The sequence below is a fragment of the Gymnoscopelus braueri genome (assembly GCF_963280865.1).
Source record: "Gymnoscopelus braueri genome assembly, chromosome: 19".
Classification (NCBI taxonomy): domain Eukaryota; kingdom Metazoa; phylum Chordata; class Actinopteri; order Myctophiformes; family Myctophidae; genus Gymnoscopelus; species Gymnoscopelus braueri.
In genome coordinates this window covers 19,741,577-19,763,426 of record NC_137621.1, presented here as the reverse complement: position 1 = coordinate 19,763,426, position 21,850 = coordinate 19,741,577, and the positions used below count along the sequence as shown (strand labels likewise).

Sequence of the window (21,850 nt, the reverse complement as noted above, 5' to 3'; positions counted from 1 at the left end):
CGCGCCTAGACGTGCTCCTTACCTGGCATGAGAGTAAAAACAGTGATAGAAGGCTATGACCGAAGAAAAAAGGCCAAAAACTTAAAGTAAATGGCATGAGGTCTTGGACCAGCATTCCTCTTGCGCTGTTCTCGAGGACACTAGGCAGCGTTTCGAACAAATGAACGCAGTACACATAGGATTGGACTGTTTTGGAAATAACCATCCACCCTATCCAATTCAGCGGCGATGTGATCTGTGACAGGCGACGTCTCCACAAATAGTTTATGCCACAGTCATTTTGCTCTTGAAATCCCGTTGTCGGTAGCATAGGACAAGCGACGCAATAAAATAACCCGCAGATCTCGATCATTCATATCTCTAAAAGTAGTTTTTTTTTTTTTTTATTGGCACTCAAACAGCGACCAGATTCACGCCTCTTGGGTTCAGCCGCTACTCCGTGCGATGATGTGAGGGCGATAGATGGCCCAGACCCGACATCCCTCCTTGGCAGCAGCATACATTGGGCGCAAAACCAATGGGCTGCTCACTCAAGCCATCGAAGTTGAAGAAGAAAACGAAGAAAAAAAGATCCTCACGAATACCGTTGCGATACGATTCCTTACAGCGGCCGTGGACTCATCACACATCTCCCCAACTTATCTAAGGCTAAACGTACTGAGCGATCATCAGATCAGTCCCCGCGGGCAGAACCAGAACCGAGGGTTAAACTGATGCATCCCCCTCCCTGGCTGCCAAAATACAGCGGGCTGTTTTATAGAGGAGCATCACCGTACCCGCCGAGTGGAAGTAGTGCACCTCTCCGCACAACCATGCAGATCAGCTCATCCTGTTCAATGGGCTTTTCCAACCAGTCGCGAATTCTTTCAAAACAAAAGTCCCGAAAGGACAGGGATGGATTGAACGAGACACGTTTTTTAAGTGCTGAACCGACGCACACCCTGCTATTTCGAATGCGTCGACACAGTGTCAATTGTGCTTTTAGTGGTTTGAGCTGAAAGTATCGCCTACAGTGCATGAGGCGAGTCTGTGAGGATGACGCTTGATAGACCGAATTAAAGTCAAGTACGCTAGTGAGAGAGGGAGAGAGAGAGAGAGAGAGAGAGAGAGAGAGAGAGAGAGAGAGAGAGGCAGATGGGTGGGAGAGGGGGAGGGAGAGAGAGACTTAAGAGGGGCTGGGGCACCACGTTATAGGAAGGACTTACTTAACTGTAGGGCCTATGGATGGAAGATGCAGGCCGAACAAATACCAGTGCATGTGTGATACAGGCTAGTCTACTGTCAGTACCTCAACTGTCTGTGCTCCAGTGACCCTGTTATATAGGAATGTTGAAATAAAGCCTAAACTTTAAGCATCTGTTGAAAATGCTAAATGCACTCCATGTTTCTTGATCAAAAAGTGACCAACATTTGATTAATTTATTTTCACTGTTTGTTGTGACAAACAGGTTTGCAGTAAGTGACAGGTAGCACATGCATTGTAATGCAGAGGGTCAGGCACTAAAGGGCAGTTCCTAACACAGGAGTTGCATATTGGTTGTATGGACAGTTATGAAAGTAGACAGGGCACAGCTAGCCTATAATACCGCAGTGCCAATGTGACAGGCCAGACCCTCATTCATTTTCTTGCTCTGTGTTCCATACCTCCGTGCCATTTGGGTTGGACAATAGGATATAGTGTTCAAACATTAGTCAACCACATTCTTTGCAACTTATTTGGGTGTTTTTCACTTAGAATTGCCTAAAGAACTATAGTATATCACTGTAAATAAATAGCATACATGCAGAAAATTTTTTTGTTCTATATATTACCCTTAAAAGACACTGAAAATGCATTTTTTTTTAATTATAAACGCACTATAATATGGTGATGACACGTGGATAGCAATATATTAGTGCAGAACCATTTTAATCTTCAAGTTGTTTTCAAATTTTAATAGTTCTATAAAACACAATTAGAACTCAAATATCTCCTGAATATGTCTAACAATAATATTGTATTATAATATATTGACAGACAGACAGACAGACAGACAGACAGACAGACCAAAGTACTGATGGAGCATTGTTGTGAATTCTTATTTAAACCATGATAAAAACATGAAAGTGTTGAATACATGTTAAGAAGTAAGAAATTCACATAAATAGGCCTAAAGTGGTAGTCTGAAGGATTAGTTGCAATTGTATAGATCTACATGCAGTTTAAACAGAACTGCGGCTCCCAATTGTGTCATAAGAGATATGACTTAATATTTGAAAAATTGAAAAATGGCATTTGTTTAAAAAGGAAAGAAAAAACAACACAATATGAGACAAGTGAAATGTGTTTTGAAGTATTCAACCAGTAGCATGTAAATCTAAATCTTGCTTTCTTATGCTTCTTGCTTATCAAAATTCAAACTTCCAAAAGCCAATGGTCCTGCTGCAGTGTGAATGACTCAACTGTTTGTTCGGAAATGCCATCTTTTGTTGTTTACTTGCTAATTATTGGCATACACAGCTTTTTGTAATCCGAGAAGTAGGCCTACATGGTTCAAGCCTGATTTACTGTATACACAGTCGTATGGTTCCCCCCGCTGAAAATAACTGATCTAAGCTCACAACGCTTCGCATCACAATGCATTGTGAGCTTGTAGATCTGCTATTTTCGGCACAGGACACAGTCGTACGACGAGTATAGGCATCAAGTTGACATATAGGCTACCCAGAGGGGACTGTTTAGTAGCTCAGCTACTTCAGTCTACTCAGTATTGATTATCTGACAAGAGAAAAGCACTACATCCCCTGGTTGCTTCCTGCTGGCTCACCTCATTCCACCAACACAAAATCTGCCATAACATAAATCACTGCCTTTTCGAGCTCAAATAGGAGACTGCCTGGCTCAAAGCAGTGGTTTTGAACGTGGGGTCCTGGGACCCACAGGAGTCCTTGATGGGGTTCCAGGGGGTCCCCATAAATATATATATACAGTATAGCAATCTTAATCAGCATTGCTTCATATAAGAAGTTTACACAATTACAGAATAAGGAGGACTAAAGGACTAAATTTCATCAAATGGGGGTCCGTGGCTGAAATGTAAACTAAATTAGGGTCCTTAATATGTAAACGGTTGAGAACCTCTGGCTTAAAGGTAGGGCAACAGATAAGGGACAACTTCAGTAGTAGCTACTGTACCATATAGCCTACAATCTTTCTTATATATCTAGAAATGTCTTAAAATGCTCATTTCTGAAAAAGTGACTATAAAGATTGCAGGTTGGAATTGCACATGACATCACTAGTGGAGGAAATACTAGTGTATTTTGACTAGTAGGCTACTTATAATATTGGACTATAAATGTACATAATGTGTCTAGCATTCAAAAGTAAAACCAGTTATATTTGCAATGCTCTCCAAGACTGTCTACCGTTTGTGAAATTAAATGTATATTGATGATACACTTAAAGTGTCCCTGTATTTGTTTATACAGAGCCTGGGTGACTTTGCCAGGTTGGACTTCTTCCACTCCTGACATCACAGCCTTGATAGGAATTGTGCCGGTGGGGCGGATTTAGCTGTCCAAACACTGATTTACAAAATGTATATATTTAGTGTTTGAGAATGCCAAATTATAACATAGGTTTTTTCACTTTATTTGAATTTACAACATTTAAAATGATCTGTTCTGGCAATAGGAGGCAGGCTATGTTTACAAACTCAACCGTAAATCATATTCTGTGTATCCCAAAATTATATTAAGGCCCCAGTCAAACATGGAATATACATTTTCAATGAAAACTGACAATTTAGCCAAACTGTATCTCTTATTCACCTAAAGCTGCACAATGTAACTTTCCTCTTCTACCCTGGATTTGAACCCGGTTTCCTGTGCAAGTGCTGTAATTTTTACCATTGAGCTAATAGAGCCTGCTGCTTGCTCAGCGTATAAATTTAATCTTGACCATCAGGTCACAATTCGTGTCAGATCCTGTGTCTATATGTGAGACATGACCTTTGACACGATCTAAATGTCTCAGAAGAGCAGGGAGACAAAATACAACCACCCCAATTGTATATAAGTTATATGTATTAACATACTGTAGTCTAGCATACAGATTGGACAAAATTAAATTTATTCATAATAAAAGAAAAGTTACATAGTGCTGCTTTAATTCTGTGCTGTTTTATAGTGGATACAGATTGCCATCTAGTGGCTGACAATGTGATGATGTTTTCCAGCTGGTTAATAACTTTAAAGTTATTAGTAGATCAGCAACTTCGCTTGGCTCCTGATATCCAAGTAATACTCCATAACCCAATTCTGTCTATTAAAGCTGCACTATGTAACTTTCCTATTCCACCCCGGATTTGAACCCTGTTTCCTGCAATAAGTTCTGACATCTTTACCATTGAGGTAATAGAGCCTGCCTGCTTGCTTAGGGGATAAATTGGGGATACATTAAACACTGCATTGTAATTTACTACACTAGTAAATTATATTTAAAGAAAATGTATAAAGCAAAGACTAGTATTAATCCTATTAAAGGGGAAAAGTACAGAATTGTATGTAGTTTAAAGGAGCGGGTTACATAGTTACATAGGCTAGTAGCCTGTCTATGTATAGTATGGGAAATATACAGTATGATTTCTATCACATTTATTTATCACATGTATTTGGGGTCTGGCTGAGAGGAGCTTGTGCTGATTGCATGGTCAGCTGTAGGCTACTTGCTACTTAAAAAGTTACACTGTAAAAATGCTCTCAAAGTTAGGCCGACCTGGTAGTCAAGTAGCCTACTGTGTTTGCGTGCCCACCTGACTCTGACTGCCTATTCTGGGTAGTGCTTGGGGGACCCAAAAGGTAGTTGGCCCAGCTAGGGCCTCCATGAGTCTTCTTAATCCCTCCCTGGTTGAGTGCCTTGTAGGTGCTGAGTGTATTCTGTTGTTTGAGTGTGAGCCAGTGAAGATCTTGGAGGTGGTCTCTGGAGCGCTTACTGATGAGGACTTTGGTGGCGGTGCCATATAGGAGGCTGTTGCAGTCATGACGTCTGGATGTAACAAAGGCAGGGATGCAGTGTTTCTGCAGGAGTGTGTGATAAAATGAATATCGAATAAAGAATAAAAGCAATAAGAAGATGACATCACATAAAAGCAAGTCTATAAAAATGGGTTTTAAAAAGTGATTTAAACTCATACTGTGTTACATTAATTTTAGTAGTCTGTTTTAGTAACAAATGACATTTCCGGTAATTTCTGGTACCTACGTCATTTTGACGCGAAAACACATATTGTTTAATAGTGATAAGCAAAGTTGTCAAAAACGCATTCATGCGGAATGGTTGTTAACTTACACATTTTGACTTTAAAAGGAGTCACTGATTCTGAAAGTCTTCTCTTCAGGCAGGTCATTCAAAAGCTGAGTGGCCCTGATGGCAAAAGCATAGTCCCCTTTAGATTTAAGGCTCGACTTCGGAACGGCCAGATGTGCCCCACCTGAAGATCTAATGGCTACAACAGTTTTACCGTAGGGCCAGGCCCAGAGGTGCTTTAAAAGCGATCCATAAAGTCTATTCTTAATGGAGAGAGGATTGGGGTGGTGTGATGTAATCACTTAGTGGTTTGTCTCATTCCTTATAAGTATTCCTTTTAATTGCATTATATTATTATATTTTTCATTTATAAAATCCGATACTATTTGTTCTTGTTGCTTTTAGCAGTCTTGTGGACCTTGCCACACTATCATTTTGTTGTTCCTGTATAAGTAGTGACAAATAAACCCTCTTGATTCTTGGAGGAAAGAGACCAATGTGAAAGGCCAGACTGGGGGAGTTGCAGTAGTCCATGCAGATTTGAGAAAATGTGTGACTTTGGTGATGGTTTGGAAGCTGGACTGGACAACTTTTCTTTAATGCTAACCCAGGTTTTAAGACATTTTCAATTCAAATGGTATGATCTAATGTGTCAAACGATCTAATGTGCTCACAATGTGTCACGGCACGTTGTGAGCTTGTATATCAGCTATTTTCTTCTCAAAGACGTTATTACATAAAAGCTAAAAGTTGGGTTGAAATCACTCATCTCTAAAATCTTTCAGAAAAATGGAAGATTGACTTAAAATTGCTGAGAATCAAGGTTAGCTTATTTGAAAAGAGGTTGGATCACATCATGTTTTGTTTAATAGATGGAGAAATGCCTGTTGCTAAGGAGCTATTTAAGAATCAATAAAATACTGGGCCCAACTGTGTCAACAAGCTCTTTAAGAAATGTAGTCGTAACAACATCATATGGTTGATTTCATATGGGATATGATTTAAATGGTGGATTCAAATTACCTTGAATAAAATTCAGTGGTTAGAAAGATTTGCTCAAATTAAATTAGAGCAGGATTTGAACTTTAACTGCCTTTTAAAATATTGTCCCCTTTAGTAGTGGTATTTGTGATGTACATTTGCACATACCTGAAATCTGCATTACCCATCCTAACTATTTGGAGGAGCAGTGGTGTCCTCTAGATACTATGTACTCATGGTGCTACTGTACACTATGGAAGGATGTGACTGATTGCATTTGGAAGCTTGGTCAGGTGATGAGCCCCATGGCTCAACAATGCACCCATTATATGCTGCCCTTGTAAGTTATGGTATCTATCAAACATTAGCAACAAATAGTTGTATATTTTCTAGATGTTGGCTATGGATCAGTTGCTGTCTTACTGTTTAAATAACTTGTTTGTTACAGCTATCTGCCCGTATAGCTGCTGATATTAGTTTGCAGAGCTTGTAAAACTTAAGACTGAAATGGCCTGCAAACCCCTCATCCATCTGTCTTCCAAACTGGCACACAGACAGGGGACACAGTGGGTTTTTATTGGTGCCACTGTGCTTCCTCCCTCTTTCTCATTCTCTGTCACTTCAAAAGCACGGGAGTGGCGTGACAGGCCAGGGGAGGGGTGCACCATTGTTAATTGGCCTTTTGAGCAGAACAGAGAGGTGAAGGGGAGAAGAAGAGATGAGGACAATAGGGTCTCATTGCCTCTTCAGAGCAAGAGGGATGCGTCCCTCCAAAGAGATGGTTTGATCAGAGCACATAGACCTGCATGGATCTCACACTCTGAATTAGGGAATGGGACAATAATCAACCATTCAGGCTACAATTACATGTTGGGCCTGCACCCCAAACTAAATTAATAGGCAAACCGCATGTTGTTTGATACACTGACCCATTAACATGTTATTCCACCTAGGGAGAGCGCTGTTGAATAGCTCCTGCATGCGTGTGGCTCGAACAACGTTCTCTGGTCATGGTGCACAACAGGGTGGTAGAGCACATGCTTGCAGTGTAGGTTACTTTACTAGACAAACGGCCTCCTCACATCTCACGCCACGCTGCAGCTAAGAGTACGTGGTTCAATGGAACGATAGGTACTTTTTTTAAACTTTCAATAAGGGGATGGAGCTCAATTAGCATTTCACAAGTCCCTTTCCTCTTCTATTGCAACCTTCCCTGCCGAGCCATGCTTTCTCTAGGGATTGTCCTGTTTTGGGCTCTTTTTGCCGTTGGCAGGGTGACAGTATTCGAGTGTGCAAACTTGTGCTATTGTCCGCGGGCCAGAGGGAACCATGGAGACCCCATAATATGACACAGGAAAATGTTTGCTGATGGCAATTCTATGGGCTTTGTCTAACTCTTTCTCCTTCATGACGACTCGATTTAAGTCTCTAAATGTTTGACTACAAATGCAGGAGTGCTATCCAGCTCCTTTCCCTTTGTCCCGCGAGGTTTGAATGAGTAATTCAGCCTTTGTGTCGCTCGATTGAGGGGGCAAACAGAAAGACAAGATTCTTGAGCGTTCAAGCCCCTTTCCATGGTTATGCACTCTTTAGATCCCCCTCCTCACCAAATCCTACATCTGACATCACTCATGGGGAGGGTGAAGGGATATCCAGAACAGTTAAGAAACTCAAGTTTAATAGTTTTTGTAATAGGCTAATGATGCATGTGTATTTCATCAAGATGTTCACTTGCATTTGCACTGTAAAAATGGAAGTGTTGTTTAACGAGCACCCAGAATTACAGAAATACGCTTGTACAAGAAATATTGCATCCCCTAAGCTTTCCAAGGCGGATCTCCATGACAACAATTTGCAATGGTGAAGAATTCGATACCGGGGCACTCTGAGGCTGATTGGGGTGCATTGTGAGGGGCCTGGGGTCGCTGATTGGTTCAAGGAAAGCACCATAACTACAAGGAGTTTATATTCATTCAACTTGTTGAAGTGCTCAAACTGCAGCCTGGAGAGAATCTGTGCTCATACTGTGGCTTGGACAGCGTCTGATTTTGTTCAACCTCTCCGCAGTGAGTATTCTTGTAAAGCCATGTGGAATGAGTTACATCATGCCAGACTTAAGCATAGGCTAATTCAAATGCTTAAATTGTGTGATTTGCTGTGGTGTTAATGCAATAATGTACTCATTCTAAGCACAGCTTGTTAAATGTTTTTTTTCTTCCCCCCTTAAGATCTTCACAATGGACAATATCTTTTAGGATGGATTAACCGATTCAATTTATGGACAAAATGGCAAATCCAGACAGTGAGGTGAAAACATTGCTCAATTTTGTAAATCTGGCATCCAGTGACATCAAGGCTGCTTTGGACAAGTCAGCACCATGCAGACGTTCTGTGGATCATAGAAAATACCTGCAGAAACAACTAAAGCGATTTTCTCAGAAATATTCTAGAGTTCCAAGATGGCACACGCACAGGTCCTCCGAGTTTGGATGCTCCAAACCAGTGGGGACTATTCACCATTCTATGAAGACAAGCGAAAGAGTACATCAAGATATGCAAAATGTAGAGAATGTTAGGAACCCCACAGAAAATGCTAACGATGGCCAGGAGCAGGTGCCCATGAGGAAACGACAACTGCCTGCATCGTTTTGGGAGGAACCTAAGATAACCCAAAATAGAAGAGAGCATCTAGGACTGAAAAGGAGACACGGTGCAACCGAGTTCAGTGACACCGAAAAGAGGAAAAGAGGTTATGATGATGCAAAAGCAGCCTTATCTTCCTCCAGTCGCTCTATCGACAAAGAGACACTGAAACTGGACATGAGCTCTCACAATGTAAGTCTGTGCGGTTGTTGTCCCTTCCAGTACCATGGACACCAGGTGTTCCAGAGTCATATTGTTGTCCCTAATTCACCCATGGGGCTGTGGGGCAAAGCAATAGGGGCTGAAACAGAGATATCTCAACATCCATATGGACAGAAAATTCACACACACGTCGTGGTCAAGCCCATACCAACCAAACCCACTGTTGCATCATCAATTTTCAGTGTGTTTGGCTTCATTTAGTCATGTTTATACACATGCAAAATAATGTAATTGTTAGGCTAATGATTTTAATGTTTCTGTTCCAGAGCCAGGCCTCTCTGTTTCAAACTTTTTTTTCTTACGCACTTATTGCTTGAGGCCACGCTATTGTTTAGTGACGAGGTTGCACTTGAAGGTTGAACGATTTTATTACTTTAATAAAATAGAATGTCTGATGACATTCTGTTTCTGAGAATGTTATAGAGACATTGTTGAAAGAATGCCTTTTCTGACCAAGGTCCCAGATCACTGGTCATATATACAAAAATAAACTAAATGAATAGAAATGTAAATATTCTGATTTAGTTCTTTCAATCATGATTGACAGGTTGATTCACGTTGTACATACTGTAATGATTCATAGGTATAACTGAAACAAGTACATTTATTTTAAATAAAATCTTTCTATTCTTTTTGGCAATTTGACTTGCTTTAGTTTAGAAGTTTCTCTTTCTCTCTTGCACCCGTACACTCACACACAGTGTTAAACATTGTAAATGGCACATTTAACTCGTAATTGTTACAGTTCACATAAATAGATACAAATAAAAACATTTCCTATTTTAAGAGTGTAAACTTGATTTACAATTGAGGATTAACCCCCCCCCCCCCCCCCCCAAAAAAACCAGCAGATTCATTATTATCTGATTATCCATCATTATTTATCCTGAGCGTTAATTTAAAATTGTACACTCTACACACTGACAATTTCACTTTGAATCAAGTATCAGGTTAGGCTAAAGATATTTGATGAGTCTGTTTGGCAGAGGGAGGCTGTTGACAGACAACAGCCTGTGTCTTCCCAGCTGGGCATTGATCCTTAGCCTGCACAGGTGCATCAGTGGACGAGGTGACACTATAGAGACAAGAAAGGAAGTAAGTCATGATTGATGCAGGCCTATACACAGTAAGTGTGCATGTATCCATTTGTAACTCAGAGAGTGTACAAATATAACTACATGGACCCCTAAGGATTTTACTGTGTAGAATTATTAATACATCATCACGTGTGTGTGTATGTGTGTGTGTGTGTGTGTGTGTGTGTGTGTGTGTGTGTGTGTGTGTGTGTGTGTGTGTGTGTGTGTGTGTGTGTGTGTGTGTGTGTGTGTGTGTGTGTGTGTGTGTGTGTGTGTGTGTGTGTGTGTGTGTGTGTGTGTGGGGAGAGGGCAGACGAGAAATTTCAAAGAGTGGTATTTGGTAAAATAGATCTGCAAAGATCTACAACAAAATAGAGTGGTACTTTGTCTTATGATGAAATAAAAAAAACTAAACAATTGGCCTTGGTTGAAAGGATAAAGTTAAAGAAAAATTGCATTATATTGCACTTACATAGTTTGGTCTTTATGTCCATCCATTCCTCTTGGGTGTCCAGGAGTTCAGTGAGCCTGGAACACAGCTGAACTTGACCCACATAGTCCAGCAGCAGGTCTACAATTGGACCCGCCCCATTACGCCCAGCCATGGTTGAAAGCCATTCACAGAACTGGGGGTAAAAGAGATGCACCATGTTTCAGTAATTGTCTTAAAGTGTGTCCAAAGCCAAATCTCATATAACCACACAGTGAAATCCTCAGTATTCATTGAAATCTTATTTACAAATGGATAAATTAACACTAAGAATGTCACTGTGCATAATTGGTTATTATATACGGTATATGTGTATCTATATATGTAGATATATGAAGTAGACAATTATCTCATCGTTCTTGCAAATGTACAGCACCTGTATTGCCCCTTCTGGTGGTTTTGTGCAGGTTAAAGGAGGTACTCCATCATTATGCAGAACAGTCTGTCCATTTCCAGCACCAGTACTCGTGTAAGATCTCCTGGAGGGTGGGTGAGGTGCATTGCCATATGTACAGGTAAAGCAGCTGAGGGCATTGCACCCGTTGTCCAAAAGGCACTTGAGCAGAGTGAGATTGTTCATACACAGTGCAACAGCACCAGGGAAAGTGGTAGGATAAGCTGGGATGCTGGTGTCGACATCAGCTCCTTTTTCCAGGAGTAGGGACACGGTTCTGACACAGCCCTGCCTTATAGCCATTAGTAAAGGGCTTACTGGGTCCAGACTCAGACTGGCCCCAGCGTTCAGCAGCAGTTCTGCCGTCTCTGTGCTGCTATTGGCTATAGCAAAGTAAAGGGCCGTGGTACGTTGATCAGCATACTGGATGGAGTGGCTGGGGGACAGTGTTGCGTTGACATCGGCACCTGTTTTGAGCAGCACAGCTGCCGCCATGTGTCGGTTGTGCTCTGCTGCCAGGTGGAGGGGGGTAATCCAACTGTGACGAAGCCTGGCTCGACTCGTCACGGGGACAAGGAGGGACACAATCCTGTAGACACGGACATGAAGATGGATTTAAAAGCACTTTAAACCTGGTGTCCCTATTTTGGGCATATCATTACAGGCCAACATAAAAAAGCAGATCTACAGATCTAAAGTATAAGATAGGGTTTAAAGATGCAATCCATAAAGTTTTTTTGTGAATCGTTTTGACCAATCTGAATGGTAAAATATGTTAATACTATATAACTAACACCGCTGTGGGGGTTGTAGATGGTCTACCTGCTTTTAGGTATTGCATGAAGGTACCCAGGTTCATGGACATGAAAGTAACGGGACCGAAATGCAAGGTGCTTTTTTGACAGACTGAGCAGTTTCTATGGTCATTGGTACAGCTCCAGTTTCAAGCATTGAACTATACTATATTATTGAACTATATTATTACATCTAACAATTAAATAAATGACCAAAATCTAAGTGTAAACGCTGCAGCTGTATTCAAAACTTAGTATAAAAAAACAAGCTGTGGTTTCTTAACTTACTCATGGTGTCCATACTGAGCAGCCATATGCAGAGGTAGCAGTCCTGAGTTTGTGGGCTTGTTGGCATCTGCGTTGTTAATGAGCAACATGGCAGTTATCTCCTTGTGTCCATTCTTACTTGCCTCGTACAGTGCCGTTACCCCATCACACGTCTGCATGTTCACATCAGCACCTAAACAAAAGCATTCCTCCTTTACATCTTGAGGATTACCATGATAATAATAATAATAATATTTGTATAGCACTTATTAAACAGAGTTATAAAGTGTTTCACACAGTATCAAAACATCAACACGTTGTGTGCAAGAAAAAGAGCATAAAACATAAGAACACAAAAACAAACTGTAATCAGGAAGTAAAAGTAAGTCTATAAAAGTGTGTTTTAAGAAGTGATTTGAAAGAGAACACTGAATTTGCTTGCATGATCTCCTCAGGCAGGTCATTCCAAAGTGCTAACTGGGGCCTTGGTGGCAAAGGCCTGATCGCCTTTTGTCTTCAGTCAAGACTTTGTAACGACCAGAAGGGCCCTGCCCGAGGATCTCAGGCTGTGCCTCCTGCTCATATGGGGTTAAAAGTCCATGCAGGAGGGGGCTAGATTGCGCAGTGTCTTAAAAGTAATCAATAAAATCTTTAAATCAATACTAACCAATGAAGGGAGGCTACAATTAATGGTGATTGATTGGATACTTTAGTGGTCAGAAATGTAAGCAGCACTTGGTACAGTCAGACAATAAGGCTAAAAGGATGACACAAAAAAAGTCCTGGGGACAGTAAAATCTGCTGTATTAATCTAACTCTAATAGTGTACAAATTGTGTACAAATTTTACTGTGCTATGCAATATCAAAGCGGATATGTTGTACGTAGAAAAAGCAAGAGAACGCAATCAAACGGTGAATGCCTACCTTTCCCAATAAGGTAAGACAACACCTGGAGGTGTCCCTGCTGAGCTGCTATGATGAGCGGCGAGATGCTGTAGGTGTGTGGCGGATTGAGTGTGGCTCCATCTCTCAGAAGCATCTCACAGATGACTATATTGTTCCTGGACACTGCCTCTTGGAGCGCCGTCCAGCCTTGACCACAGCGCTGGTTGACAGAGGCACCGAAGGACAGAAAGAGGCTCACCATGTCTTCATTATCCCTTTCACAGGCTGTGGGACACAGAGATAATACAGTAACACAACACTTATTTTTATAGTGATGTACTGTACGGTATGGGCAGAAGTAAAGGTGCTGGTTCCTTTTTGTGTTTTGCATACATACAAATTGATTCTATGGGCGTACCTTTGTACAATGGGGTTTCTTTGTTCTTGTTGCTGATATCGGGGTCTGCGCCTGCCTCCAGAAGGCACCGCACGCAGGACAGGTGTCGGCCGGACACAGCCAGAAGCAAGGCTGTCTGCTCCTGCAGGGTGCGCTTATCTACTGAGACTGGATGGGCTAGAGTAGGAAAGATTCCACGAAATGACTTGTTTACATGCAGTATTTGTTTATTAACAGTACAACCATTACCTGATTGAAAATAATAAACCGTATGTTTTTTCATTGTTACATGAGCACTGAAAGTCCATCGGTTTGAAAGGAATTGCTTTCCAACTGACAGACTTTCAATGATGCTTTCAGTATTTACCCTGCAGTAGTGTCTTCATGCACTCTGTCTCCCCACAATAGGCTGCCTCGTGCAGAGGTATCCACCCATCACTGTTCTCCTTCATCAGGTCGTGTGGACTAGAGACTGCAAGATCATTCACAGCCTTTTCATCTCCTCTCCTGATAGCCAAGATGACTGGATCAGCAGCATCCCTTTCAAAACAGAACATTCCAATCAGTTTATTTTGATTCATTTCTAATGTTTTGTCAGTGATTGTCAATATTGGATATTATGCACTTGGCTATTTATAAACTATTATTAGCTACAGAGTATGTATGTTATGCTTGGTTGCCAATGCTTCTCAGCACAGGCTAGCCACATCTGCACTTTCAACCTATCTACTGTACATTGGCTATTTGAAAATAGCCGATCTACAAGCTCAGATGCAACACATTGTGAGCTTGTAGATCTGCTATTTTCAAAAAGTCTCGAAAGAAAATGTGGAATATTTGGAAGATTTTTGAAACATTTCTAACAACACAAATCTGGTATCTTAGCTGTGTGAAGCTATAAGATCCCATAAAAGACTATCGACCTTAAATTGCCTTCTCTGCCTGCATAGTTTGTATTACTGTGGAAAGCAAGGACATCCAAGACCCTCTGAACATTGAAAATTGCCACATTACCGCCGTGTCTGTCAAATGCAACAAAAGACTCACTCGCACTCTGACGTGCCGTCGCTCAGCCGTCGCCTGTCAGTGCATCTCGTCCTATCGCCGGGCAGTTTCGCCGACGCGGATTTTCTCTTATTCCCGACATTACGAAATTGTGACAAGTACTCTGAATACCTGAATTTCGTCATTATGGCTCCAGTGTTCGCTACAATGTGACGGTGAAGCAATGACGGTCATCTGTGGAGGGGACACATTCACAGCAGCGGGGGGGCTCAGCTGTGCTCTTGGATTATTTTAAGACCGTATTGTCACGCGGGAGGTGACGGTATATCCATATATGTCAAGACACTCCAACATTGAGAGATAAAGGAGACAGATGGGAGATAACATGTAGGCCAATTCCCTGACACTCTTAAGAAAAGAAAGTAGGCCTAGGTGACATGAAATGCAGAAAACACTAGTGCAGACAGACCACGTTTGATCTTTAGCAATACAATTAGCATGTCTGCAAGATTTATCAACATATAGCCTACTGCATATAACTATGGAAATTACTTTGAAACAGCCGATAAGCATTATGAGATGGAAGTGAAGATATTAAGTATAATGACAATTATATATATAATATATATATATAATATATATATATAATATATATATATATATATATATATATATATATATATATATATATATATATATATATATATATATATATATATAGGCTATGGGTTGAAAAGATCTGACAATATTTTCTCACTGTGCTATACTTTTATGATGTCCAGCGTGATTTTTAAAACGTGCTTGTTAATTATGTCAAATTCTGTATTACCATTTGGCTATGTTTCTGCATTACTACACCACCAAATTAACCATAACCAACCAAGTGCATTATAGTCAGTCAAATACCTTCACTACTGATATAGACAGCGATGTGTAATGCTTTTTATGCATTAAGTATAAAAAGCATTACAAGCTATCAACCAAGCTCTGTCATTAAGCATGATAATTCAGGACTTAAGTTTGATCATCTGCAACAACAAAAAGCTGTTAACTCATGCAGTAGGCCTACAGCAGTCTGCAAAACTTTTAGTTCAAACTGATTAAGTTTAACCTAAATGTTATTCATTAGATAAATACACCACTTGAATAGTTTATGCCCAAATGGCTTAAAATTATGCCTTAGCCTACATATGTGACCTCTGCTCACCTTAAAGGGTGTATTGTTGAAGTGAGGAGATCATGAGAATAGGTGGTAAACCTGTCTCTTTTGCCAATGTTCATTCTCTGGTATATCATCCTGGATTGTGGAACTGAGATCATCACAGAAGTAGTTACTGTGTGTGGTATCCAAGGACTGAGCCTGCTGTCCTCATAGCCCAGTTATGATGTTAGATGATCCTGTAGGAAAAACATGGACCAGAACACAAAGATATGACAATCATAGTCTTAATCATTAATAACACAAAAATGTAGTAGTAGCCCATCAAATGTCCCTGGGGTAAAACAAAAAAAAATAGGAATAAGTGCACATACAGTCATGTACTTTCCACATGTGTAGTAAGGTACAGTAGGGGCTGCTGAGCTACACTCCCAGAGAGAGAGAACCAGCTCCAGCCATGCATGGCTGCCTTTTAAGGGAATGTTCAACTTTGTTTAGTTCCCCTTGATTCTGCTGCTCCAAAGGCTACACACACGCACGCGCACACACACACACACACACACACACACACACACACACACACACACACACACACACACACACACACACACACACACACACACACACACACACACACACACACACACACACACACACACACACACGTGAGGCACTGAGGCTGTAAAGTGTTTTGAGAGTTATGGATAGCAGGATAATATTACGATGACACAGAGCTTAGATAAGTGTCTTAGGGGCATTTATTGACCCATGACTCATTCGGTGAAATTACCACTTTGTAAAATCCTTTGTGTATTCCATTTGGTTCCATTTGTACAGTGTACACTCTCAGAGTTCAATTAAAACTCAGGATTTTACTGTGCGGAGGATTAAGGGAAAACATTCTTTCTCCAGATGATAAAACACATAACCCAATACATTTGAATACATTGACCAAGAGAGAGAGATAAAACCATATACTCATTTTTGTTTTTTTTGTTTTTTAAACAATTCTTCATAAAGAAGACTCAGACTTGCTTGATTAATTGACACATTTTATTCAACACGCAAAAAAGTAAAATAAAAACAGAGGAAAGTAGAAGAAAATAGTTAAATGAAATGCTTTGAAACAATAAACACAAATTAAATGGTGCATGTTCAAAAAGGAGTAGGAAGAAGCTTACACACTCTGTACCACTTCATATCATATGTATACCCCATACTATATATTATACATGTATACTCATAAGCTATATATAATACACATATGTACTTGTATATACTTACTATATATTACATATTTATAAATGCACATCATGCACTCATATATGCTTATTTATAATTACTATATTCCATACATAAATGCATCATGCATTCACTTATATTTTACTTATACTGTACAGACTTACATAGTCATCACACACACACACACACACACACACACACACACACACACACACACACACACACACACACACACACACACACACACACACACACACACACACACACACACACACACTGTACATAGTAGTCTGCCATACTCACTTATAAACTGATCTTTGACTTTGTTTCTGATCCAGTGCATGCATGCCGCAGTCTATCTCATCTTCATGTGTTTGACAAATGGAGGCTATTGTCCTGCCCTGTGTGAATTATGTCTATTAGGCTATCTCAGTTATAGACAACATATCATTAACATCAGCATCAGGCATGTAGGTCACCTTACCAATTGCAGATGCTAGTTCCATGCTTCTTTGGAAGTGTTCCCGGACTTGGATGCTGCTGTTTGTGTGACAAGAACAAGTCTCTCAGCATAGCTCTACAACTGGATGGACAAGCCCATCATACTGCAAATTTCATCAGAGCTTCACTGCATAATGGTAGGCAATTAGGTAGTCAGACACAACTTTGGTTATTGACAAAGCATATTGCACCACACCAGTGGTGCAAAGTAACTAAGTACATTTACTCTACTGTACTTAAGTACTTTTGAGGTATTTTTACTTTACCGGAGTATTTCCAATTTTCAGTACTTTTACTCCTACATCTCGGAGGCAAATATTGTACTTTTACTCCACTACAATTATTTGACAACATTAGTTACTAATTACTTTGTAGATTTGGATTATTATTACAAAACATACATTAACCACTTCAGCCCTTTATAAATTTGGACCATTTGAAAATAGCTGATCTACAAGCTCACAATGCGTTGCAGATCTGCTCATTTCAAAATATTTCTCTACATTCCATACATTTGAAAACTTGTGAAATGGGACATTTTGCCCAATGAGTACTTTCTACTTTTGGTACCTTAAGTACATTTTGATACCAATACTTTTGTACTTTTACTCAAATATATTTTGAATTCTGGACTTTTACTTGTAACAGAGTATTTCTACATTGCATACTTTTACTTAAGTAAAAAATGCGAGTACTTTGCCTCTCTCTCTCTCTCTCTCTCTCTCTCTCTCTCTCTCTCTCTCTCTCTCTCTCTCTCTCTCTCTCTCTCTCTCTCTCTCTCTCTCTCTCTCTCTCTCTCTCTCTCTCTCTCTCTCTCTCTCTCTCTCTCTCTCTCTCTCTCTCTCTCTCTCTCTCTCTCTCTCTCTCTCTCTCTCTCTCTCTCTCTCTCTCTCTCTCTATGAAATGGAACGCCCCCTGGCAGTTGCTATGGTAACGGAGAAACGATCCCGGTGCATTCCCTAAAGTCTTGCCGTTGGTTCCTCGGAAACCGAACACAATCTAGGAAAAACACCCCGGAAAAGACACGCTTACGATTTGTATAAACAAACCACAAAGTTACAAAGAATTGCCACTTTTCAGGAATTTTGCTCAACTGTTTACGCCACAGGAAACTTGGAAAATAAAAAGTTGAAAAGCTGAAAAAAGAGAAACATGGCGAATTCCTCTCTTAATTTCTTAGATAAAAATGACCCTCGTCTAAAGCTGATAGTGGAAAATAGAATGAGAAACATTTTTGTAACGCAGTTGGAAGAGACCAGGTAGGCCTTTGCTTTTATTATCTGCAGCCTTTTAAATGTGAACACATTGCCTCTAGGATGGCTGTAGCAAATTCATAGCTATGTTTCTGATAATAAATTTAATCCAATCCGGTATACAATGTCTTTTATTTAAATTATAGCCTATAAATAATTTGATAATACATAATTTTCTACCATATACAGACAAGAAGAAAATGTCAACCACATACCTGTTATAACAGAGGTAAGAAATTAATTAGAACAAGCAAATGAAAAGTCCAGATGTCTTTTAACGGATATTTTGTTGCTTGTGATGATGCACCAGAGCCCTTGGCACTAGATGTATTTGGCCTTGGACCCCATTTGAAATTAGGCAAAACACAAAATCTGTGTTGTTAAAATGATTCAAAAAGGGTTAAAGTAGCTAAACTGATTTTGATGCTATATTTTGCCAGGGACCCCCTGGAACCCCATCAAGGACCCCTGGGGGTTCCCCTGACTCCACATTGAGAACCACTGTTTTACACTGATGAAAAGTCATTTTATCCATAGACTGCCAGTCAAATCTTGGAGACGGGTGTAAACACCTTGCAAAAGACTCTGGTGGTGAAGAAGCAGAGTGAGTTGGATGAGGTGGATGGGCAACTAGCACATAAACGGCAAGAGTTTAAAGATCACATGCAGGCCCTGGCTCGGAGGAGAGCTGAAATGGAACAACAACATCAGGAGGTCAGTCTGCTAGCCTTCTGCAGAACCACAGTGTTAACATGTTGTGTTAAATGTTGTCTGGTATGGGAACTGTACAGCTGCTGACTGCAAGTCTGTCCAGAGGATAGTGAGAGCAGCAGAGAAGATCACAGGTGTCCCGTGTCCCTCTCCCCCCCATATATCTGACATATACACAGACCGATGTGTCAGAGTCAGAGAGGCCATAAACATAATGACTGACTCCTCCCAGTCTCCCACCCTTCCCACCATCTCTTTAAACTATAGCATCAGGGCAAGCACCAGTAGGCTGTCCAACAGGTTCTACCACCAAACCATCAGAACCCTGAACGCTCGCCATATAACTGCCCCCAAAACCAACATATTGAGATGAACAGCACTTTTAAATATTGCACTTTGAATGCATCAGCACTTTTTTAGTTTTTACCATGTTGTCTGCTCTCTCTCTACTGTTTAATGTTTTAATGCCTTTGCCTCTTTTTAATACTGTCTGTTGTTTTTAAACGTGACCAGCACCATGAGTAGCGGAGAACGGTATTTTGCTCCCTTGCATGCCTAGTGTGTATTATGGAAGTATAACAACAAAACTGTACTGTATATTTCAGTTAGTGATGGCAGTTGAGTTAACATGTGAAAAGTGAAGTAAATAAACCAGACGCCCTCTGGGTTTGTGTCTTCATTCTAGACCAAGGATAAAGCTAAGAAATTTGAGAGGTTTGTGGAAGATAATGAAGTGAAGCGCCATCGAGCTGTGAAGAAGTATCAGGTTGCCAAGAAGCAGAACATTCAGAAGCAAAGAGAAATAGAACACTTGACAGAACAGCTGGAGAAACTTCAGGTCAGGTAAGAGATTTGATCATTGCCTTCCTAATATGACGATAAAAACAAATATTATATTAATGTGTTACTAACAATTCTTGTCTGATGCTCTGACAATGACATTTTATTCAGTGGGATCCTCATCACCTGTCTAAGATTCCATCGGGTATCAAAACACTGTCACTGTCATTGACTAAATGTTGGAACATCAGAGAAGAGCTGCAAGCCATCTTTATTATTTGGATATTACTCATTTGTTAATTTTTCACCTCAGCTTACCCCCATCTTACCCAACAGAAAACACGATTTGAAAGAGAAAGTGGCGAAATACAAAATCTATGAGGACTATCTGATGAAAATACTACATTTTCTCCCTGAGAGTAAGTTCACTGTCAAGTTCATGTTTACTCCATGAGTGGAATTCAGTGTCAGCCTGCCGAGCTTGTTTGGCTAGCTTGACATAATCACTTAATTATACTCTGGCAGTAAGAAGTGCTGTGTTGTATGATGTCATTCAGAATACCTTGAGTATGGGTCTGATTCTTTGGTTATGCCAATCATTCGGCGCCACGACACTCTGTCCATCACCCACCAGGACCTGGTGCAGCGTGTGGGGCGGCTGGTGGAGGAGCTGGAACAGGGTCAGCGTCAAATGGAGATCCTGAAGCAGGAACACAACACCAACAAGCTGGTGGGGCATAGAATTCATATACAAACATACCACTGACATATACAACATTTCTACGATGGACAGTGTGAATGTCTTTTGGTGTTCACTACATCTTTCTGGCAGATGACCAACAAGGAACTGTCTGAGCTCCAGATTCAGTGGGACATCCTCAGGGAGAAGAACAAACAGAGAGAAATGAATGTGCTGATGGATGAAGGTCAATCCAGAGACCAGGTGTGTATTAAAATGTAACTTGATTAATGTGTAGATGTGACCTTTGCATGGACGTGCTCTCACAAATACTGTTATGCTGTTTCAGGTTGAAGAATTTGCAAGGTTGCTTATTGCTATGAAGAACCTTGGAGAGCAGTGCTACTTAGAAACCTATGATCCTCTTGAAGACATGGACCTGTTGACAATGTTGGACATGATAAAGGTACTGTAGTGTCTCTTGGTATTAGTTGGACATTTACAAAACTCAAACTTCCATTCTCAACTCTTGACTATTCTCATCTGCAATTTCAGGAGTACATTCTGGAAATGGCAGACAGAGAGAAGAAAGCTGCAAGACTGATGGCGTCTGGGTCTGCAGTGACATTTCTCACTGATTTAGCAAACAAAAGAGAGTCGGCATCATTGAAGATCAGCAACAGTAGAACACAACTTAAAAGTTCAAGTAAAGCCAGTGGGAAGAGTGGAATGTCAAGTTGACAGATATTTTACAAACTCAACTAAAAGATTTGGTATGGAAAATGCAAATAAATTTACTTTGACTTGTATTACACATTATGAACACAAGGTTTTGTGTGCAGGTCAACTTCATTTCATTTGTAAATATACATTTATTTGCTACAAGTATATCCATTCTTGCTATTCAAGGCTTTTGTCTGGCGGAGTTAATTAAATAAATAGTGATTTGAAACGGGTAATTCCAAGTTCAACAGGTGATTGCTATAATGATTCAGTACAAAACAGATATGTAAACGTCTTGTTCTAAAGAATGTTCTAAAATGGAATGGCAGCATTACAAAAATGATCAAAATTGAAGTG

General features: G+C 40.4%; 4 protein-coding genes across 5 annotated transcripts in view; 2 read left to right on the top strand and 2 right to left on the bottom strand.

The window, feature by feature from the left end:
• Positions 1-1,007, bottom strand: part of prima1 (proline rich membrane anchor 1) — a 16,087-nt gene extending 15,080 nt beyond the window's left edge. Inside the window, exon 1 of the mRNA XM_080414611.1 lies at positions 23-1,007. Within this exon, the coding sequence (XP_080270737.1) occupies positions 23-352 (330 nt within the window). The 5' untranslated portion in view covers positions 353-1,007. The remainder of the gene's footprint in view (positions 1-22) is intronic.
• Positions 1,008-8,557: 7,550 nt separating this feature from the next.
• Positions 8,558-9,337, top strand: LOC308074856 (protein FAM181A-like; the record flags this gene model as incomplete). The annotated part of the gene is made up of 1 exon (XM_080414353.1): positions 8,558-9,337. One exon carries the CDS (start codon positions 8,558-8,560, stop codon positions 9,335-9,337), a length of 780 nt encoding a protein of 259 aa, XP_080270479.1.
• A 669-nt stretch (positions 9,338-10,006) lies between these two features.
• Positions 10,007-15,837, bottom strand: LOC308074471 (ankyrin repeat and SOCS box protein 2-like). Of its 2 annotated transcripts, none has more exons than XM_080413917.1 (8): positions 15,653-15,837; positions 13,808-13,980; positions 13,462-13,617; positions 13,083-13,328; positions 12,179-12,350; positions 11,079-11,685; positions 10,685-10,838; positions 10,007-10,211 (listed from the first exon to the last, which is right to left on the bottom strand). In XM_080413917.1, the coding sequence occupies exons 1-8, from the start codon at positions 15,763-15,765 to the stop codon at positions 10,093-10,095; spliced, it is 1,740 nt and encodes a 579-aa protein (XP_080270043.1). In that variant the 5' UTR covers positions 15,766-15,837; the 3' UTR covers positions 10,007-10,092. The 2 variants fall into 2 exon arrangements, with proteins under 2 accessions (XP_080270043.1, XP_080270042.1); XM_080413916.1 differs by lacking the exon at positions 15,653-15,837 and adding an exon at positions 14,488-14,751.
• Positions 15,838-18,390: 2,553 nt separating this feature from the next.
• On the top strand, positions 18,391-21,741 carry ccdc197 (coiled-coil domain containing 197). The gene is made up of 9 exons (XM_080414124.1): positions 18,391-18,606; positions 18,790-18,829; positions 19,138-19,314; positions 19,997-20,154; positions 20,428-20,510; positions 20,649-20,821; positions 20,924-21,034; positions 21,120-21,236; positions 21,326-21,741. Exons 1-9 carry the CDS (start codon positions 18,500-18,502, stop codon positions 21,509-21,511), a joined length of 1,152 nt encoding a protein of 383 aa, XP_080270250.1. The 5' UTR covers positions 18,391-18,499; the 3' UTR covers positions 21,512-21,741.
• Positions 21,742-21,850: the final 109 nt, after the last annotated feature.